This window comes from Chrysemys picta, chromosome 1 (genome assembly GCF_011386835.1).
Source record: "Chrysemys picta bellii isolate R12L10 chromosome 1, ASM1138683v2, whole genome shotgun sequence".
NCBI lineage: Eukaryota > Metazoa > Chordata > Testudines > Emydidae > Chrysemys > Chrysemys picta.
In genome coordinates, this window is record NC_088791.1 from 294,311,942 (window position 1) to 294,328,985 (window position 17,044).

The following is a 17,044-nucleotide window of genomic DNA, read 5'->3' on the forward strand; positions in this document are numbered from 1 at the left end:
ATTAAAAAAATCAGTTGCTCAAGAAATAGATCTTTAGTGAAAAATCAAATAAAATTCAGCCACCACTTATAGCTTCTACTTTCAACTCTCAGTTGTAGCAGAGAAGTCCAGCTACTTTCTCCCACTCATGTAAGAAAGAGGCTTCACCTTGCTTCATTCTCCATCCCCATAGGAGGTAGGGATGTAATGTTAATCAGTAACTGAAAATATTTTCCTGGGAGATACTAAACTATTTTCTATGTGGTCACTAGCCAAGTTGAAGTAAGAACATATTAAGAAAAGGGGAAAGGCTACTTTAGGGTGTTTGCCATTATAATTCAGAAAAACAAATTTATACAAGAGTATGTAAAACACATGGAAATTAACCACTATAACAATAGAAGAATAGTATCAGAGGGGTAGCCGTGTTAGTCTGAATCTGTAAAAAGTAACGGAGGGTCCTGTGGCACCTTTAAGACTAACAGAAGTATTGGGAGCATAAGCTTTCGTGGGTAAGAACCTCACTTCTTCAGATGCAAGTAGAAGATGCAATAGAAGAATAATTATAATTCCACTATAGCTATGCCAGTCAATTTTCCCATATAGACAAAAGCAAAGTATACAGATTTATACCAAAGTCAGTAATATTTCAAAGTTCCACCCAATAAGAAAATACTTAAATGCACTGCTTTAGTCTCTCACTTTAAGTGGTTTGAGCATTGGCCTGCTAAACCCAGGGTTGTGAGTTCACTCCTTGAAAGGGCCACTTGGGGATCTGGGACAAAATCAGTACTTGGTCCTGCTAGTGAAGGCAGGGGGCTGGACTTGATGACCTTTCAAGGTCCCTTCCAGTTCTAGGAGATGGGATATCTCCATTTATCAAGATTGCTAAATTTGCTAAACTAAAAGGCACTCAGATACTTTTGCCATTGACAAGGGCCAAAATATCAGAATTTCTATTAACATAATAAAGAAATATCTAGTAAGACAGCTGAAATACTGTGTTACAAATGTTTCATAGGAGCTTCCCAATCACTACAAGGGTTTTTTTTATTATTATTATTAATGTTTCACACAGTTATAAATTCTTAGTTTGTGCTGGGGCTTCAGACAACAATCATCTCACCTGATGTATATAGAAATACGTTCTTAAGAACACACACAGTCTGAAGTTCTAGCAAATCCTTGAAAGCAAAGTTCTGCCTTTACATTTGGCTATGAAAAATAATTTGCCTAACATTCACAAAAGTTCTAAAGTTAATAAAATATTTGTCCATGATAATATACTTTATGTTTCAACTGCCTTCAGTAGTTTTGCCTGTATGAACTATGTAGGACTGAAATATTTAATCCAGCAGCTATTTACTTTTTTCATTTGAGTCATACGTAGCATGCCAAGTTCCTAATAGCAAGTATTTCTGCTCTTAATCAACTAATGATAATGTATTAGTTTCTTTCCATCTTTCATCAGAATATAAATATATAAACCACCCAAGAAACTACTAAGAAGAATTTTGGTGACAATCCACAAGAGCAAAATTTGACTCGTTTGTTCACTGGGCAAGTCTATTAAGACAGAATTATAGCATTAGTTTATTTAAGGAACACTCAATATAAAGTCATATTGTAGACAAATTTATCTGCTAATGTCACCACTGATCATTTGAAATGAAATAATTTTTAAAATCCAATTTACTTGTTATTGTTTATATTCTGCTTACTTTTCTGCATTTCTCTCATCTGGGAAATAAAAAATTTATTTCATGTTCAAGTTCTTAGCATTACAATGGTTGTATTTCAGGGCAAAATTTTAAAATTTTCATTTTAATTAAATTTATAGAACTATATTTATTGACCTTCATTTTTATAAAAGTCATTTTTGCACAACTTTAATGGTATGTCCTATTTAAGTTACCATTTTCCTTTTGGGAGAAATCTCTCATTTATTAAGATATGCAGTTTTTAAATCATCTACTCTTCCAATCTGTGTTTCTTGGGGTTGTCTTGACTGTACATTTTTCCAAGTTTTCCTCCAGAATTGATACTAGCATTTGAGTCCGCGTTTATTCTTGAAGGTAGGAAGTAAAATAGTGCATTTTTCTTACATCACTACAGTATTTATTTTTCTGAAATGACTATCTTTAAATAGACATCAGTACTGAACAAAAGTAAAAATGGAACATCAGTTTTTAATAGTCCTAATGTTGTTCAAGTGTCTTCTGCTTACAAGGTGGTGTAAAAGGGTCCTTGGTGCGTCAAGTGGCCTAGTGGTTAGCGTCCCCAGCCCCGCCACTCACTCCCCTCATGGGTAGGATTTGCAGTCTAGTCCCTCACTTAATCAGAGGGTCATTGAGGTGGGCAGAAAGTCTATGTCGCTACCATATTAGGAGCAGTTGGTAGGGGAGCACGGGCCGACCCATTCCACTGGGCTCCAACCCAGGACCCTAGGAAGGTCCGTGTCTGGCCCCCAAAGGTGTCTTTCAAGTTACCCTCCCTGGGTCACATCCTACTGTCTGCCTTTCTCCTCCGGCTCCAGTCTGACATAAAGCAAAAAGAAAAAGCAAAGGCAAGCAAAACAGTCAGCCTTAAAGGAGCTCAACAGGCAAATTTCTTCCCTTGAGAATGCTTCTCCGGTGTCCTTGTCAGGAGCTTTCCAGGCAAGGCCTGTCCTCCTCCGCAGACCTTCCCTTCCTGAGCTGGGTTGCTTCCTTTTCAACCCTTTCTCCAGCTGGAGCATGCTCTGCAGGTCTGGAGGGGCCAGGATAACTGGGACCAGTACTGCCCTATAGCCCCTTCAGGCCCCATGTGGGGTCTGTACATCCCATCACAGGAGGAGAACCTTAAACTCTTTACAAGTGTGCTTAAAAGTTTAAGAACTCATAACAGAATGTGTGTAAACTAAAAAAAACAAATTAGATTTTTAAATCACATATTTGAAGACAGTTCATTCTTTCATTTACTTACTCAAATTCAAACTCAGTATTCTTATTTCCTCTAGAAAAGTTAGTGACAAACACCTAACAATGCTTCAAAGTTTTCTTGCTTCACCTCTGTAAAGGCAGGAATGCTCAGCTATGGAGCAATCTGAAATTTCATTGAAGAAAATGGAAGAAGGTATGTTCTGCATCTCAGTTATTTTTTGGAAAAAATCTTATTTGCTCAGAAAATTAAGCAGATGAGATAAAGGAAACATTTGTTGGGTTCAGAAGATGCTATTTTTTTTTTTTAACAGTCGCCATCCTGACCATAACCATACTTTTACTATATCATCATCACTTGCAGTAAAAATACATAACACTGAAATCTTTTCATATCATCTAAATAAAGAAGTACCCAATTTTAAAATATCCAAATATCTGAATTCTAAAATGGTTTCATTTTTTAACATTTACTGGTAGGTTTTGCTTTTGTGGAATTTTTGTTGTTGTTCTTGTTGCTGATGCTGTTGCTTTTTGTTTTCAAGTTTACAAAAAGTTTTCAGTTCACATTTCATCTCAACTGTTCTAGTGTAGGTTCAGTCTGCTGCTTCTGGAGAATGAATCAAGTTGTAATGCTCTGGATACAAGGTATACACAGGTAAATGTACCTCTGGTATACCTGGAATACTTCATGTTCAAATCCACAAAGCTGTGAAACTCAGCTGCGAGTGCCATACTGCACAGAACTACTGCAACATAAAATTGGACAGCACATACAATACAAAACATTACATATTCATAAAAGGATGGTGTAAAGGTTGTTGTGCAGCCCTGAACTGAATTTTCTGACTGGCGTGTTTGAAATCTCATCCCTAAAACTCCACTAACACGGTTTTGCTTGGCGTTTTTTGGACAGTGCTTTTGTTCACATGGCCAACAGGGCCTGAATTTTAAAATTTTAGGTTATGGGGGGGGGGGGGGGGAAAGAGGACGGCGCGGGAGAAAATCAGGAATTTGTGATACATCCCTCCTAGAAAAATTGCAAAAAAAATGTCATGGCCATGCAAACCAATAAGGAAATATTAATGCAAACAGGATTAGTTAGCCAATCAATCATTTAATGACAACAGGACTACATATGTGGTTAAAGTGCTTTGCTGGATCTGCGCCTAATATTCTAGGGTATGAAGTACCAGGTTGGGCCAAAGAACACAAGCTATACACAATCTCCAGTTGTGATCAGAAGTCCATACCTGAACCAAAACATTTAGTTTATACATTTTCAATAGGCATCAGCATTTTGTTTCTCTCCAGTTATGCACAAATGTATGGTCGGCGTCTATCTCCTGCTCCCCGTGAAGGGTTATTGTAAAAATGATGCTACTGGTTTCCATGTTTGTGCTTGAATGATTACAAATTTGACTTGACCAAAAAAAAATATATATATATATATAATAATAATAATAATAACTGGTAGCACTGCTAGCCAAGAAGTCAAGCCATGTTGTTTCCTGACCTATTCACCCCAATTACCTTCAAAACTCTGCCTTACACCTGTACAATACCCATTGTTGCCTTCAATGGGGGTGCGCAAGTGATACCAAGGGCAGAATTTGTCCCAGAAATTGAGTAACAGTTCTGTGCAAAACAATAAAATTCACTACTTTTCCATAGCTTTGCTGACTCTGCTCTACTAGAAGAAATATAAATGTAGGCCAAGAATTTTAAGCCGGCATACCTAAAGTTAAGCACCTACATAAGTCGCCTGATTTTCAGAGTTACCCAATATCTGGACCTCCACTGACTTCAATAGGAGCTGTAGGTTCTCAACACCTCGGAAAGTTAGGTCACTTATTTATATACAGATTTAGATGCCTATTTTTGCAAATCTTGGTACAAAACAATAAATGAACACCATTAGTAACTTAATTGAACTGCTGTATAATTAACAGCCAATAAATGTATATTTAAATGGTGGAGGAGGAAAGGGAAGCCAGGAGTCACTTCTGATCACCTGAAGATGAACAAATTTCATTTAAAAGATCTATTTTAATGGAGTGCTCGGATGATTTGGGATATAAACATTATGACTTCAATGGGATGGCTAGCTCAAAGAAAAATAGTTGACAGCCATTGTACAATGGAAATCCATAATTCTGGTCCATTCTAACTGTAATCACTCATGATTTTACAGTGCAAAATTATGAACACTTCTAATTTCACTAAAACACGATACTAAAACACAAATATTTTACTCATACATATGAAATGTGGTAAATGCTGTCTCTTAACCTCTACATAATGTCAAAGTCATGAGAGTCCCTGCTCAGTAGGCTTTAGCATGCCATCAATTCACGAACTAACTATTAATGATAAAATACCCATTTAACCATGTGTACTAGCTTTCTTCAAATGCAAGTACCAGGATTTACCCCAAGAGGCAAGACACATTATGCTTTCATGTTCTATTCATTCTCTGCCCCATAAAATAAACCAGATCCAAAAACTGATACTATATAATAACTGTTTGGTGATTTACATGAAATGAGTTGATGGGAGTTAAATGTTCACACCACAACAGTAAGTTTCACAATTAAACATGTGTGTCAACAGTTTGCAATGGCAGGCCAAGGACCAAAAGAGTACAATTCAGATAGCAGGACCAGAAAAAACAAGATTGGTCACCCAGTCTGACGTCATATCTTTTGTAGAGCTTCTCACCACATGACTGACATTAATGTCTTTAGCCTTTTTTAAAAAATAATAATCCATAACAATGGTGCTTCAATCACATATCCTGGGAATCTATTCTGCTCTCCAATTGCTCTTAAGAACTTTTCCCTGCCTTCCTTCACTTCAGACTATTGTTTCTTGTCCTATCGTGTTTTGAGATTGTGAATAGTACTCTTACTTCATTTATATTAGTTGTTACCGTGAAATAATTTCTCGATTGATCATCATCCCTCACCTGCAGCCCCTCTCCTCGTGTCTAATAAAGCATAAAGTTTATACTTCTGCTTAATGTTATACTGTCTCCAGTGTTCTCATGTTAGTTTGCTATTCGCTCTACCGCTTATGTTTTTTCAGACTTGTTTCCGTCCAGCTAAAAGTCTTCCATTCATGCTATTCTCTCTCCAAGGTAAATGACTTTACTACAACTTATTCTCTGTCTGTGCTCCAAATGTGTGCTAGCCATTTAAATTGTTACACTTTATTAAAACGGACTCTTATATTGGTTCAAATAGCCCACTGTTTTACTCATTCCAGGTAATTTTGCAATCCCACCAAAGGAGTATTATTTACACAACTGGGACTTCATCATCAGGATTGTAGTACATAGTAAGGGCAGGAAGTGTTGTACTGCTCGCTGACAAGCTCTACTTGTTTGCTGAATAGAGGACTTCACTTTCCAATTCTGTCAGACTAGAAATTTTCACAAGAATTAAATTCGTTTAAAAAAAACTTGGAGACAATTCACAGTGGCTGCTTTTCAATGTTAAATAGCTCCAACTCCTTATTTCTTACACATACACACAGAGGATTTAACCAGACTATGAATTATTTTCAGTTTTTAAAAATAATGAAAATAAAAAGGCACACAAAACTAGAGTGCTAAAGGTTTAAGAAAATTCCCTGCAGAGATCAAGTCACTGGCTGGAAAAGTATAGTTCTCAGCCTCTATGACAACCAGAGTATCTAACAGTGTTAGAGGACCAGTAATACCTTCTGCTATCTGCTGGTTCTTCCTGCCCTTCGGCAGAGCCATTGGAGTACCAACCACTAGAGCAGTCCTCACTGTGTCAGAGTATCATGGAATGGGAAGCAATGAATCTATGTAAGGTGCCAAAGAGCATCTTCCACATGGGTATCTTAAGTCCTCTCACTGAGAGGGCCAGGGATTTGCTCCCTTGCCCCTCCCACTTCTTTTGCGAATGCATAATGAAGGAAAGGTATGTGGTGTATGGTCAGACACAATGCTTTCATTGTGAGTTTGGAAGAGCAGAGTCTTATGTCTGAGAACACCACATCGTGGCCTGAGAGTGAACCAAGACTCTTGCAGGAAATAATGAGGACAGAGTGCACTTCTTTCCAGAAGCAGCTGCTTGGTGGAAATGAGAGTGGGGTCCCCTGCTGCCTCCCTTCCAACAAAGCAGGTACAACAGTGACAAAGTCACTCCTGCCTATGTGTGGCATCCTATTCCACTGGGCAGAGTGTAGAATTGAGCCCGACAGTTGTTGACACGGCAACAAGAGTGTTCTCTGCATCACCAGACAAAACTACATTTTCTATTCACCAATCTGACTCACTATTGGTGAGCAGGTAAGTGTACTATTCCAGTTCTGTTAATAATCAAACTGAATTATGAAAGATCTATTAAAATAGACACAAACATTCTCTTTTGGGTGCAAATTTTATGACAATTTCAAATTCATGGCAAATTTATAAAGTTAAATTTAGCTTCTGAAATTGGAAGATTGTAACAATGATAGTGCTGACAGTCTGGTGTTACAGCTTACACAAATTAAGAAGCTCAATGCAAACCGTTAAAGTACTATGCCATTTTAAGGATTCCCCACAGTTCCCCCCACAGCTTCAGTTCATAACGTATAAAACCTATGGCAAAATCTTAGTTTAAAAACAAACTCCATATAAATTCACTAAGTTGTAACACTTAAAAATTAAAAGCATTAATAAGGATGTGCCTCAAAAGAGAAAGGATCATGCTATGCTCATAATTCTACAACCTGGCCTGCTTACCATAGGTCAGAGCTGGTTAGCGACTTCTGTAAAAATTTCATTTGTTCTCTTGCCCTCAGGGGTCTATATTATATACACATTGTTTTTTCCTGTAAAATTTTCCCCTCTTTCCTGACTGCATTCGCTTGCAGTTAGCATTTTTAAAAAATCTTTACAAGTGTGCTTAATTCACTTAGTTTGGTTTCATCCATCCTCCCTTTTCATAACTTTAAGAACCCTTGGACCAATCCTACAGTCTATACACAGGCAAACATCTCACAGCCACCTGTCCAATTTTAAAGACACATCAGCAACCTGAAATCCACTGGCGGGGGAAAATGTAAAATAGTTTCAGGTATTACACATGCCTTAAAGTCTCCATACCAGTTTTTATGGGTTTACAATCATTTTCCTACTTTTCAAACTGGTTTCTCACATCCTGTTACTATGTGAAAGACAAACACAAACAGGTGAAAACACAGACTGACTAGCGAGGAAGCAGTGGGAAAGTGACTTACACATAAAGTGCTCTCAAGTGCATGAAGAAAACAAGTGAAGAAAAAGATTTTTATTTGTCTGATCTTTACCATACAAGCAACATTTATGAACGAGAGGCTAATTTGAAACAAAATGTGTGATTTAAGTTAACTTTGTACCTATAAAAATCAGTAGAAATACAACAGTTTTGGATTTTGTACTTATATGTAAACTAAATATTAAGAGCTGTGCTCTTTATTGCACACATGGATTCCCACTGTGAACTTAATTTGCATATAACAACACACTGCCTAGGAAGGTGTTACCTTGACTCATTTTGCAATACAAAGTCTACATACATGAAAATTTAATGGAAAATTTTTTATTAAGGTTTATCTATTTGAAAAATTCCAAGGGCATTAAAAATAATGAAGAAAGATTTCCATAGTTAAATAGTCTGAAGATCAAAGATTGTTTGAAATTGACTTGATTCAATAATCAGTCTCAGTGTAAACTGAGACAAGAGCCATCTATAAATGAGATAGCCTTATGAAAAGGTCAATATATACCATGACTCAAGAAAAAAGAAACTACCTAAACACCAAAAAGGGAATTTGCCTATATTTTAGAAAACTGAGCTATTAGGACAGATGACAAGTCTAGAGTTTGACATGTCAAAATGTGAGGTGTATCTGACAGGCTAAGAGAACAGAAGCCAGAGGAAACAGCTTATTAATATGGCAGCTGTAACAGTATTGCTTTTACCCTCTCTCTTCAATAACTGAAGTTTATAGATTAATTTTCCACAGGATATGCTGTCAGAGAGTTCATCTTTATGCTTCTTTTTATGGCTTCTCTGCTACATTTAGAAATATAGCAGTCTGACTTATATTGGGGAAATACCAGCTATTATTTCAAAGAGAAAATTCTCTCTCCTCTTAAAAGGATGTAGATAACACAGCAGAGTATTTAACAGCCTATGTACTAATAATGGGCACAGGAAGGAGTGCAGTTACTGCTCTAAAGAGGTAATAGGGTTAACAATTTTAAGGCAAAAGGACATTGACAGATGAATGTACACATAATTATAAAATGGCTTCATTGAAAGCTGAGATATAATTTACACAAGATATTATATGGGTCAGACATTTCTTCAGATGCATGCTCACAACGGAATTTTACAACTTCTTCACCAGTCCAATTATGCTGTCACTCAGCATTATTCAATTAAAATTTTTCTTATGCATTTTCCCTTGTCAGATTTGGAACCACTTGTGATGTGTACACATTAATCTTAAATCAGAAAATTTAGTGCCCACCTGGAGTCTAGAATCCCTTGCAGGCATTTTACTTGTTAGACATATTTTAGGGTGCCTATTTCTTAGTATGTAGAGTCCAGGTATGTAACACAATATTGTTCCCTAACCAGGAGACATCTAATCTAATACATACACCCTACAGCAAAAGAAAATCAAAACCAAGAACACCAACTAAAGGAGACTAGTGGCTGAGGAGATAAGAGAAAAACCAAACCGAAGAGATATCACTTTTAGGACATGACGCAAGGTACAGGACTCAGACTCTGATAGACTGTAAGTGGAAAGGCATTACGGAGCCAAGGATCTGGTACTGAAAATACCTTTTCAGTAGCTCCAGGATTCCATCCCCAGATGGAAAGCAAAAGCATTCCCAATAATGGTATATTCTGAAAAGGGATACATGGGTAGAGATGATCTCTGAGACAGCCAGGTGCTAGAACATCTGTAAATAATCTATCTTTGACTAAGCAGAGGATTGGCAGCCAGTGCAGTGCACAGCGATAGTATAGTCTCTTCTACCTACAGGTCTGTAAAAAGCAAGCAGTCACATTCTACTCTAAATGAAGCATCTGAGTGATGGTCAGTGGTAGCTACATGAGAGCACATTTCAGTAGTCTACTAGGAGATGATGAAGACAAATAATGAGGGCACAGTCTACATAGGTGGGGAAAAGATGCACTCCTTGGCCAGCCAAGAAACTTAAGAAGGCAGCATTTCCAGCTGCTGCTACTACCTGGGATTCAAGAACTACAAACAAATCTATCAACTGTGAAAAACAGCTGACTTCTACCCTTAAAATAAATGTGCAGTTGCATACCCCAGCCAATTTCTCAAAACGCTTTCCAATATCAACAAGCATACTGCCATCTTAACTGGTTTGAGCACACCAGCTAGTATCAGTTTTGATTACTTCTTCCAACACTGGAAAAGCAAAGAGCAATGTTCAGGTTCTCCAAGGGAAAACAAAACAAAAAAATCCCACAAAGATGAGCATCATCAGCATGACGACGACATAGTAGGCCCATAACATCTCAATACCTCCTCTACCAGCTTCACATACTTCTTGAAAAGGAAGTGGGCCACTAACAGAATATTGTGAGACCTCTTATGCGAGAGCCCTCATGGAAAATGAACAACCTCCCCTTCTAACCCTCTGGGATATCTTAGAAAGAATGACTAAAGCCACCTTAAGCAGTCAACACCTCAAGATCAACAGTATCAAAGACTGCTGATATAACATTAACATTAATATCTAACCTTTCAGCATCCTGAGATCTACCGCAATGGGGACAAATTTGTCCTCTGCTAGTTCTCAGGACTTAAATGGGTGTATGAACCTAAAAATTTAAAAACAAAAACAAAAAACAAAAAACCACCCTCACCTTCCATTGCGACTACAAGCAAGAAGGAAAATCTGAATCTTTCCTTTTTTCATGTCCTGTTCTTCCCCCATTCATTTTCAAGGCTATTTAATTCTGTCCTAAGTTACCCTCCTCTCACATTAATGGAATTTCTTCTTCTCAGGGCTTGTCTACCCTTACCGGGGAATCGACAAGCCATGCATCAGTGGTCGATTTAGTGGGTCTAAGACCCGCTAAAATTGACCGCAGTTCGCTCTCCCGTCGACTCCTGTATTCCACCGGAAGCTGTCAACATCGCATAGTGTGCACTCCACGGTAAGTAGATCTAAGCTATGTCGATTTGAGTTACACTATTCACATAACTCAAATTGCATTTTCATATGTATTTTTACAGAGCCCATTATAATAGGGCCCTATTCCCAACTGGGTTTACCAGATACAGCTACGACATTAGTATTAAATAATAATGGTTGTAAATGGCTGTTGCCAAGGCCGCTAAATTCTGTGCAGGGGGCAGAAACCTTTGAAACTGACACAGTTACACTGCACACATTGCCAAAGAAACCAGCACACACACATACACAAACACACAAATTAAGACACCCAGTTCTCATCTATTTAAAAAAAAACCCTCATGTTTCAAGTGTCTAACAATGGTTCCTCTGAGACTGTACTACAGGCACATCAATTTCAAAGGCCTGTGCTCCCCGTGCAGAACTGAGCAACTCTGGCAATGTAATAGGGCTTTAAAGTGGAAACTCCAGGAACTAAACATGCAAGTGCCTCAGACTGGGCTCAAAGAGGGGGAAGGGAGGAGCAGCAGCAGCAGAGAACATTGAGAGGAAACATCCAGGGTCAGAGCAGTCTGAACAATTCATTTCCCACCACCATCCCCAGAGAAGCCCCACTCCACCCCCATATTGCCTGAAGTGGCTGGCCCAAACCTTCCATAAGGTATTCATTCACAGCAGACCAAACCATGATGTAGTTAAGATTCAAAAAGGAAATTTGAGATGGAAAGGACTCTTAGGCTTGTAAAATATACCTAAAAATAAATCTCAAATAGTTAATAGTATTTAAGAATTGCTCCCCCAAAACTTGATAATTATTGTAAGTATACCACCAAACTCCAAAGCGTACTTTTCCAGTCAGTCAACTATAACGTTGTGTGTACGTATAATATAATGAAGGGAGACACAGCCTGCTAGGTACTTCTACACAGTCAGTGTACTCATGCAATATAGTTTCAGAGTGCAATCACTACAATTCACTCCCTCTCTTAGAAGAGAAGCAACATAAGAAATTTAACACAGTAGCTGTGTATGTCGTGACCTGAGAAACTGTTTTTTTAACAAAGCAGGTATCACAACTATATCTGCAACATTGCACTTAGTCATCTTATAAAATCACTGCAATGATAATTGCAAACTAATATACATAAAAGTGATATGGTTTCTTTGTAAAGTTAGTGGCATGATCTTACCTCTCATCCTCTCCATCAACAAGATGCGTTGTCAATGGCAGTACCTTCAGTGGAAAAAGGGAAGCAGAGGATGTTATGTTGCTGCCACTCCCATCTGAAACAGCTGATGCTCCAACACCACTTTCACCACTGGCAACTTGCGGTAAACCAACTAAGGAAGGTTCTGTAGAGCGCCTGCCATCTTCAATTTGGCTTACAATTGACTGAGTTAGTGATTGTGCAGAGAACTGGGTAGAGTTTAGCGGTATCTGCTGTGGCACATTCTGTGCCACTGGCATACTTATACTAGTTGATATCGAGGGAGGCTGACTAACACTTTGAATCAAATTCCCATTTTGCACAGCTGAAGCTTGTGCTATGTTCTGTGATGGACCCAAACTTACAGGAGCAGAAGGTATATCAAGAGGTACATTTGAACTAGCTTGACTTGGAGCAGGAATGGTACTAGTAGAAGGTATAGGGCTAACTGCAGGCAATGGGTGGCTGGTCACTCCTTGAACTACAGTTTCTACTTGTGCCTGGGGTTGTACAGGTAACAAAGCATTTTGTGAAGCAATGACCATTTGCGGAGGAAGGCTTGAAGCACCAGCTTGTAGTCCCTGCTGAATTATCCCAGTCTGAACAGGCTGCACCACTTGTGAAGATGGAGGAGCAGCACTCTGCTGCATAACTGAAGGTGTCATTTGGTTTGCAACAGGTGGCTGCTGTACCACAGCAGGTACATTTCCTTGTTGTCCAATGTTAATAATTTGACCGCTAGTACCTACGGGTGGCATTGCTGTCTGAGCATGTGCAACAGGCTGAGCTGGTGCCACAGCAGGGTGTACTTGTACAGAAGGTTGGATGCTTGGTGCCTGAGCAACAGGAACCGGTGTTCCTGCTCCTACTCCTGTAGAGCTGGATTGCACAGCAGGCACTGGAGGTTGAAGTATCTGCTGATGTTGTATGTAGTCCGGTATGGTCCCTGTCACAGAACTCTGATTCACTGGTTTAACCCGTGCAGGGGTCATCTGCATGGGAAGTGTCTGTTGTTGTCCATACTGTAACTGCTGCGGTGGTACAACAGGCAAAGTTTGCACAGATCGTGAGGGTTGAGAATATGGTAGCTGCTGTTGAGCCACACTTGGAATAGCAGGTTGTTGGTGACCTAATGATACACCTACTACATTAACTGGAGTTGGCTGAACACCAGTAACAGTTGGTAGAGTAGCCTGCGCTGAAGCCTGGACTCCTTGCTTTTGCTGTGGATAATTTACTTCTTGAGAAGGCAATTGTACTTGTGCAAGCTGTGATTGAGAAATACTCTGCGGTATATTGGATGCTGGAATAGTCTGAGGTCCAGCACAACTAAAATCCATCTGCTGTGGACCCACACCTTGAAATGTCTGCTGCTGTATCACAGTAGGTGCTCCCATTTCCCCGCTTCCCACACTTTCTGTGTAGTGACTCAGTGTGCTTACGTTGCTGCTAACAGAACTCCCACTGGTGCTCTCCCTTTCAGAAGTCACTTCAAGTGGATTTTGTTTTATAGTCTCTACCGCTTTGTTTACTGCTACTCCTTCTGTAACTGCTACAGTGTTTTCTTTATCATAGAATTCAGTGCACATCCATCTACCTTTTTTAAAAGGTTCAGAACTAGAATCTAATTTTACAACTCTAAACCTTGATGTGCCAGCTGCAGGCTGCTGCTGACTTGATCCCACTGCCATTCCTGCAGTTGGATTAGTAACATTATTAATGACATTAGAGGAAGCACACGTACCATTGCCAACACCACTCAAGATATTCACATTAACATTGCTGCTGGTTCCAGACAAAGCATGTACATTAGCAGTACTTGTGATGTTGCTTAAGTTTATATTAACGTTACCAAGCATGCTGCTTGTCATACTAGGACTACCACCACCCACATTACTTAACGTACTTGTTCCAGTAACAGGACTTACACCTATATTGCCAGTACTTGTAGTGCGAATATTAGATAGGGCAGCTGTAGGTGTACCAGTGGATGATGCAGCAGAAACTGGTGCAGTTGTGATAACATTGTCAGAGCTTCCAGTTGTGGACAGCTTTCTAAATGATGGACTTGGGGGTGGTCCTCCAGAAGCTGGTGTACTGCCCACCCCGGGATGCGATGGATGATGATGCCCATGATGGTGATGATGAAGGTGGTGGTGATGGTGACCATGATGGGGGTGAACATTTCCATTGATCACAACACTCTGCTGTGGGTGATGTGGCAAAGGGGGATGCTGCTGAGGAAGGTGAGGCTGGTTTGGAGAGACGGCCCCAGGAGTCTCAGCCTCTTGGAAGTTATTTAAAGTCTCTTCGGAGGAGCTCCGTTCAGGTTCACCCAAGTCAGTGGCCCTGGATAAAGAAACATCCAAAATTTCTGAAGAAGACAGGTCTTCAGTGTGGGACTCATCCAGATCGTCGTAGCTTTCCGTGTCCTCCGCTATGCTGTTGTTAGAGCTCATACTGGCAGAGATCTGAGCAGGGGTCACGCTGGTAATTTGGAAGCCGCTTTTCTTTTTCATTTGGGCTCCAGCCTGTGCAAGAGGCTGTGGCTGGAGCTGAGACTGGGCAAGGAGATTCAGGCTTTGTGGAGGAGGGGGTGGCGGCTGTGGACCCGCCGATGAAGATGCTGCAAGAGACGGAGGCGGCGGCTGGATGAGCAGAGGCGGCGGATAATCCTCGGTGGAGAGGGCACCGCTACCAGCGCCGGTACCTGGTGCATTGAGCGCAGTAACGCAGCTGCCGCCGCTGCTGCTGCCGCTGCCCCTTCTAGGAAACATTGCCGGGTGCGCCATCTTCCTAGGACTAATGTCTGCGGCTGAGTCAGGCTGGTGCATTGTACCGGGTTTATTTTAAGAGTGCAATCCCCCGGCCCGGAGAGAGACAGCCACACAGTTAGCTTTGCATGCAACCCAGGGGAGAGGCACCACACACAACCCCCTCCTCTCCCGGCTGGCGCACACAGCACAGGCTGAGACGCCTCGGCACAGCCGGCGCTGCCACTAAACCGCCCCTTTTCCTCCTCCTCCTCCTCTCGGGGGCTGGGGGGTGAGGCCGGGTCCCTCCGCCGCCTTCAGATCAGAGCCAGTGAATGTGACACTTTCAATCCTTTGCCGTTCACTTTCCCCTCCGATCTCCACTCCCCCTATCCCTCTTCTCCGGGGGGCGGGGTGCTGGGGGGTGGGGAAGAAATTACCCACGTTATCCGGCCAACTCAGAAAGCAACCGCCCGCCCCCCTCCCCGGCTCCCAACCGAGCTGTGTGTAGCTAGAGGGGGATGACTCTCGGCAGAGCAGAGCTCCCCGCCGCGGGGCCCTGGGGGAGCGGCTGCCGCCGCCTCTGGCGGCTGGGTGCGGAGGAGCGGCGAGGGGGTCTCGGGGGCTCCGCAGCGCGGCAGGCTGGGGCGCCTAGGAGCAGCCAGGCGAAGGCAGATACGTACAGGGCTGGCACGCAGCAGGGCGGCGGCAGCAGCCTGAGCCGGGCAGGGACATTCCCGTCAGTGGCAGCCATGGAGCTGAATCATTTTGGGGTGGTTAAAGAGACAGGAGGAGGCCGGAACGAGCAGCCACCCGCCCTCCTCCCCTAGGAGAGCCCGGCGCAGGGAGGGGAGCCGGCCCAGCCTCTCCCTCCGCCGCTCCGTCTCTCTGCAGCGAGGCGTTCGCTTCAGCCGCTCTGCCCGGCTCCCTCGGGCTAACACCGAGCTCCTCTGCAGAACCAGGCTGGGATGAGTCCGCCTCCTCCCTCTGCTGGGTCTGTCTGCCCCCCGGCTCCTCCGCTACCGCGACTCGTCCTCCCCCGCCCCCCAGGCCTCCTCACACGGCATTGGAGCGCGGCGCCGGAGCTGGGCAAGGGGAGGGATTGGCCGGAGGGGAGGGAGAAGAAGAGAAGTAAGATGGCGGCGGCGCAGGCGCCCTGAGCTCTCAGACATAAAGCCCGTCTGGAGCCGGCGGTCGGAAATAGATTCGGCTCCGGCCGGCGGAAATTGCCGAGCGGTGACGAGGAGCTCGGCTTGCCCAGCGAATCCGGGTGGGCGGGGCTGGCCGCGGGGAGAGGACTGGGCGCCTACCATTGGCGGAGCGGCCCCGAGTTATTAATAGGTGCCCGCAGAGCTGGGGGACGGGGTCGCTGCACGGGCTGTACCGCGGGGGAGGGGAGCGATGCCACCCCCGCGCCCCAGGCAGAACGTCTCGGTCTCTGTCTCAGACACACGCAGCTCGGGCGGCACCGGCCGCATGGCTCTGCCCCGCATGATCGGCCCCGGCCCCTCCCCATCCTGTTGCAGAGGTAGCTACAGTGTGAAGTGCTGTATCATTTTATTTCCATCGGTTCTCATTTCGATCCAGGATATTCTCCTCTCCCCTCCCCTTGCTGAATGAGAAACCTGAGGCTTTATCATCAGGGCTGCCTTTTCCAGCATCACGTGCCTCTTTTGTGCAACAAACTGCAGTTGCCATGTGGTCCCCCCTCTCTCTCCATAGAGGACTGGGCTGGGTGGGGGAAGGGGAGAGGTTGGTGGGTGGGGTGCAAATAGCGCCCTTATTGGCTACTGCACAGTTGGTCACTGCAGTCAGTAGAGATGTTTCTGGAGTGACTCATCCTTTCATTGGATTGGGTGAAGTGCTGGAGGTGGGCTCATGCTTTTTAACTCTAATTTAGAGCCCCCCTCCCCCTCCAGATTTCCACTCACCTGAAACCTATGAACTACAGCAGAGGAAGATGTGAATTATATATATAAAAACAATTAAAATGTTTTC

General features: G+C 42.5%; 1 protein-coding gene across 15 annotated transcripts in view; it reads right to left on the reverse strand.

The window, feature by feature from the left end:
* TSC22D1 (TSC22 domain family member 1) overlaps nt 1–16,052 on the reverse strand; it is a 142,372-nt gene extending 126,320 nt beyond the window's left edge. For 12 of the 15 annotated variants that reach the window (XR_255257.4, XR_010600703.1, XR_002888692.3 and 9 more), the window contains exon 1: nt 12,276–16,050. Coding sequence is in view for 4 of the 15 variants with exons in the window: in XM_042842686.2 (XP_042698620.2) it covers nt 12,276–15,127 (2,852 nt within the window). In the remaining 11 variants the exon portion in view is untranslated. Of the gene's footprint in view, nt 1–12,275 lie in introns of all 15 variants that reach the window. The other 3 variants (XM_005287177.4, XM_042842687.2, XM_005287176.4) reach the window with 2 other exon arrangements.
* Nucleotides 16,053–17,044: the final 992 nt, after the last annotated feature.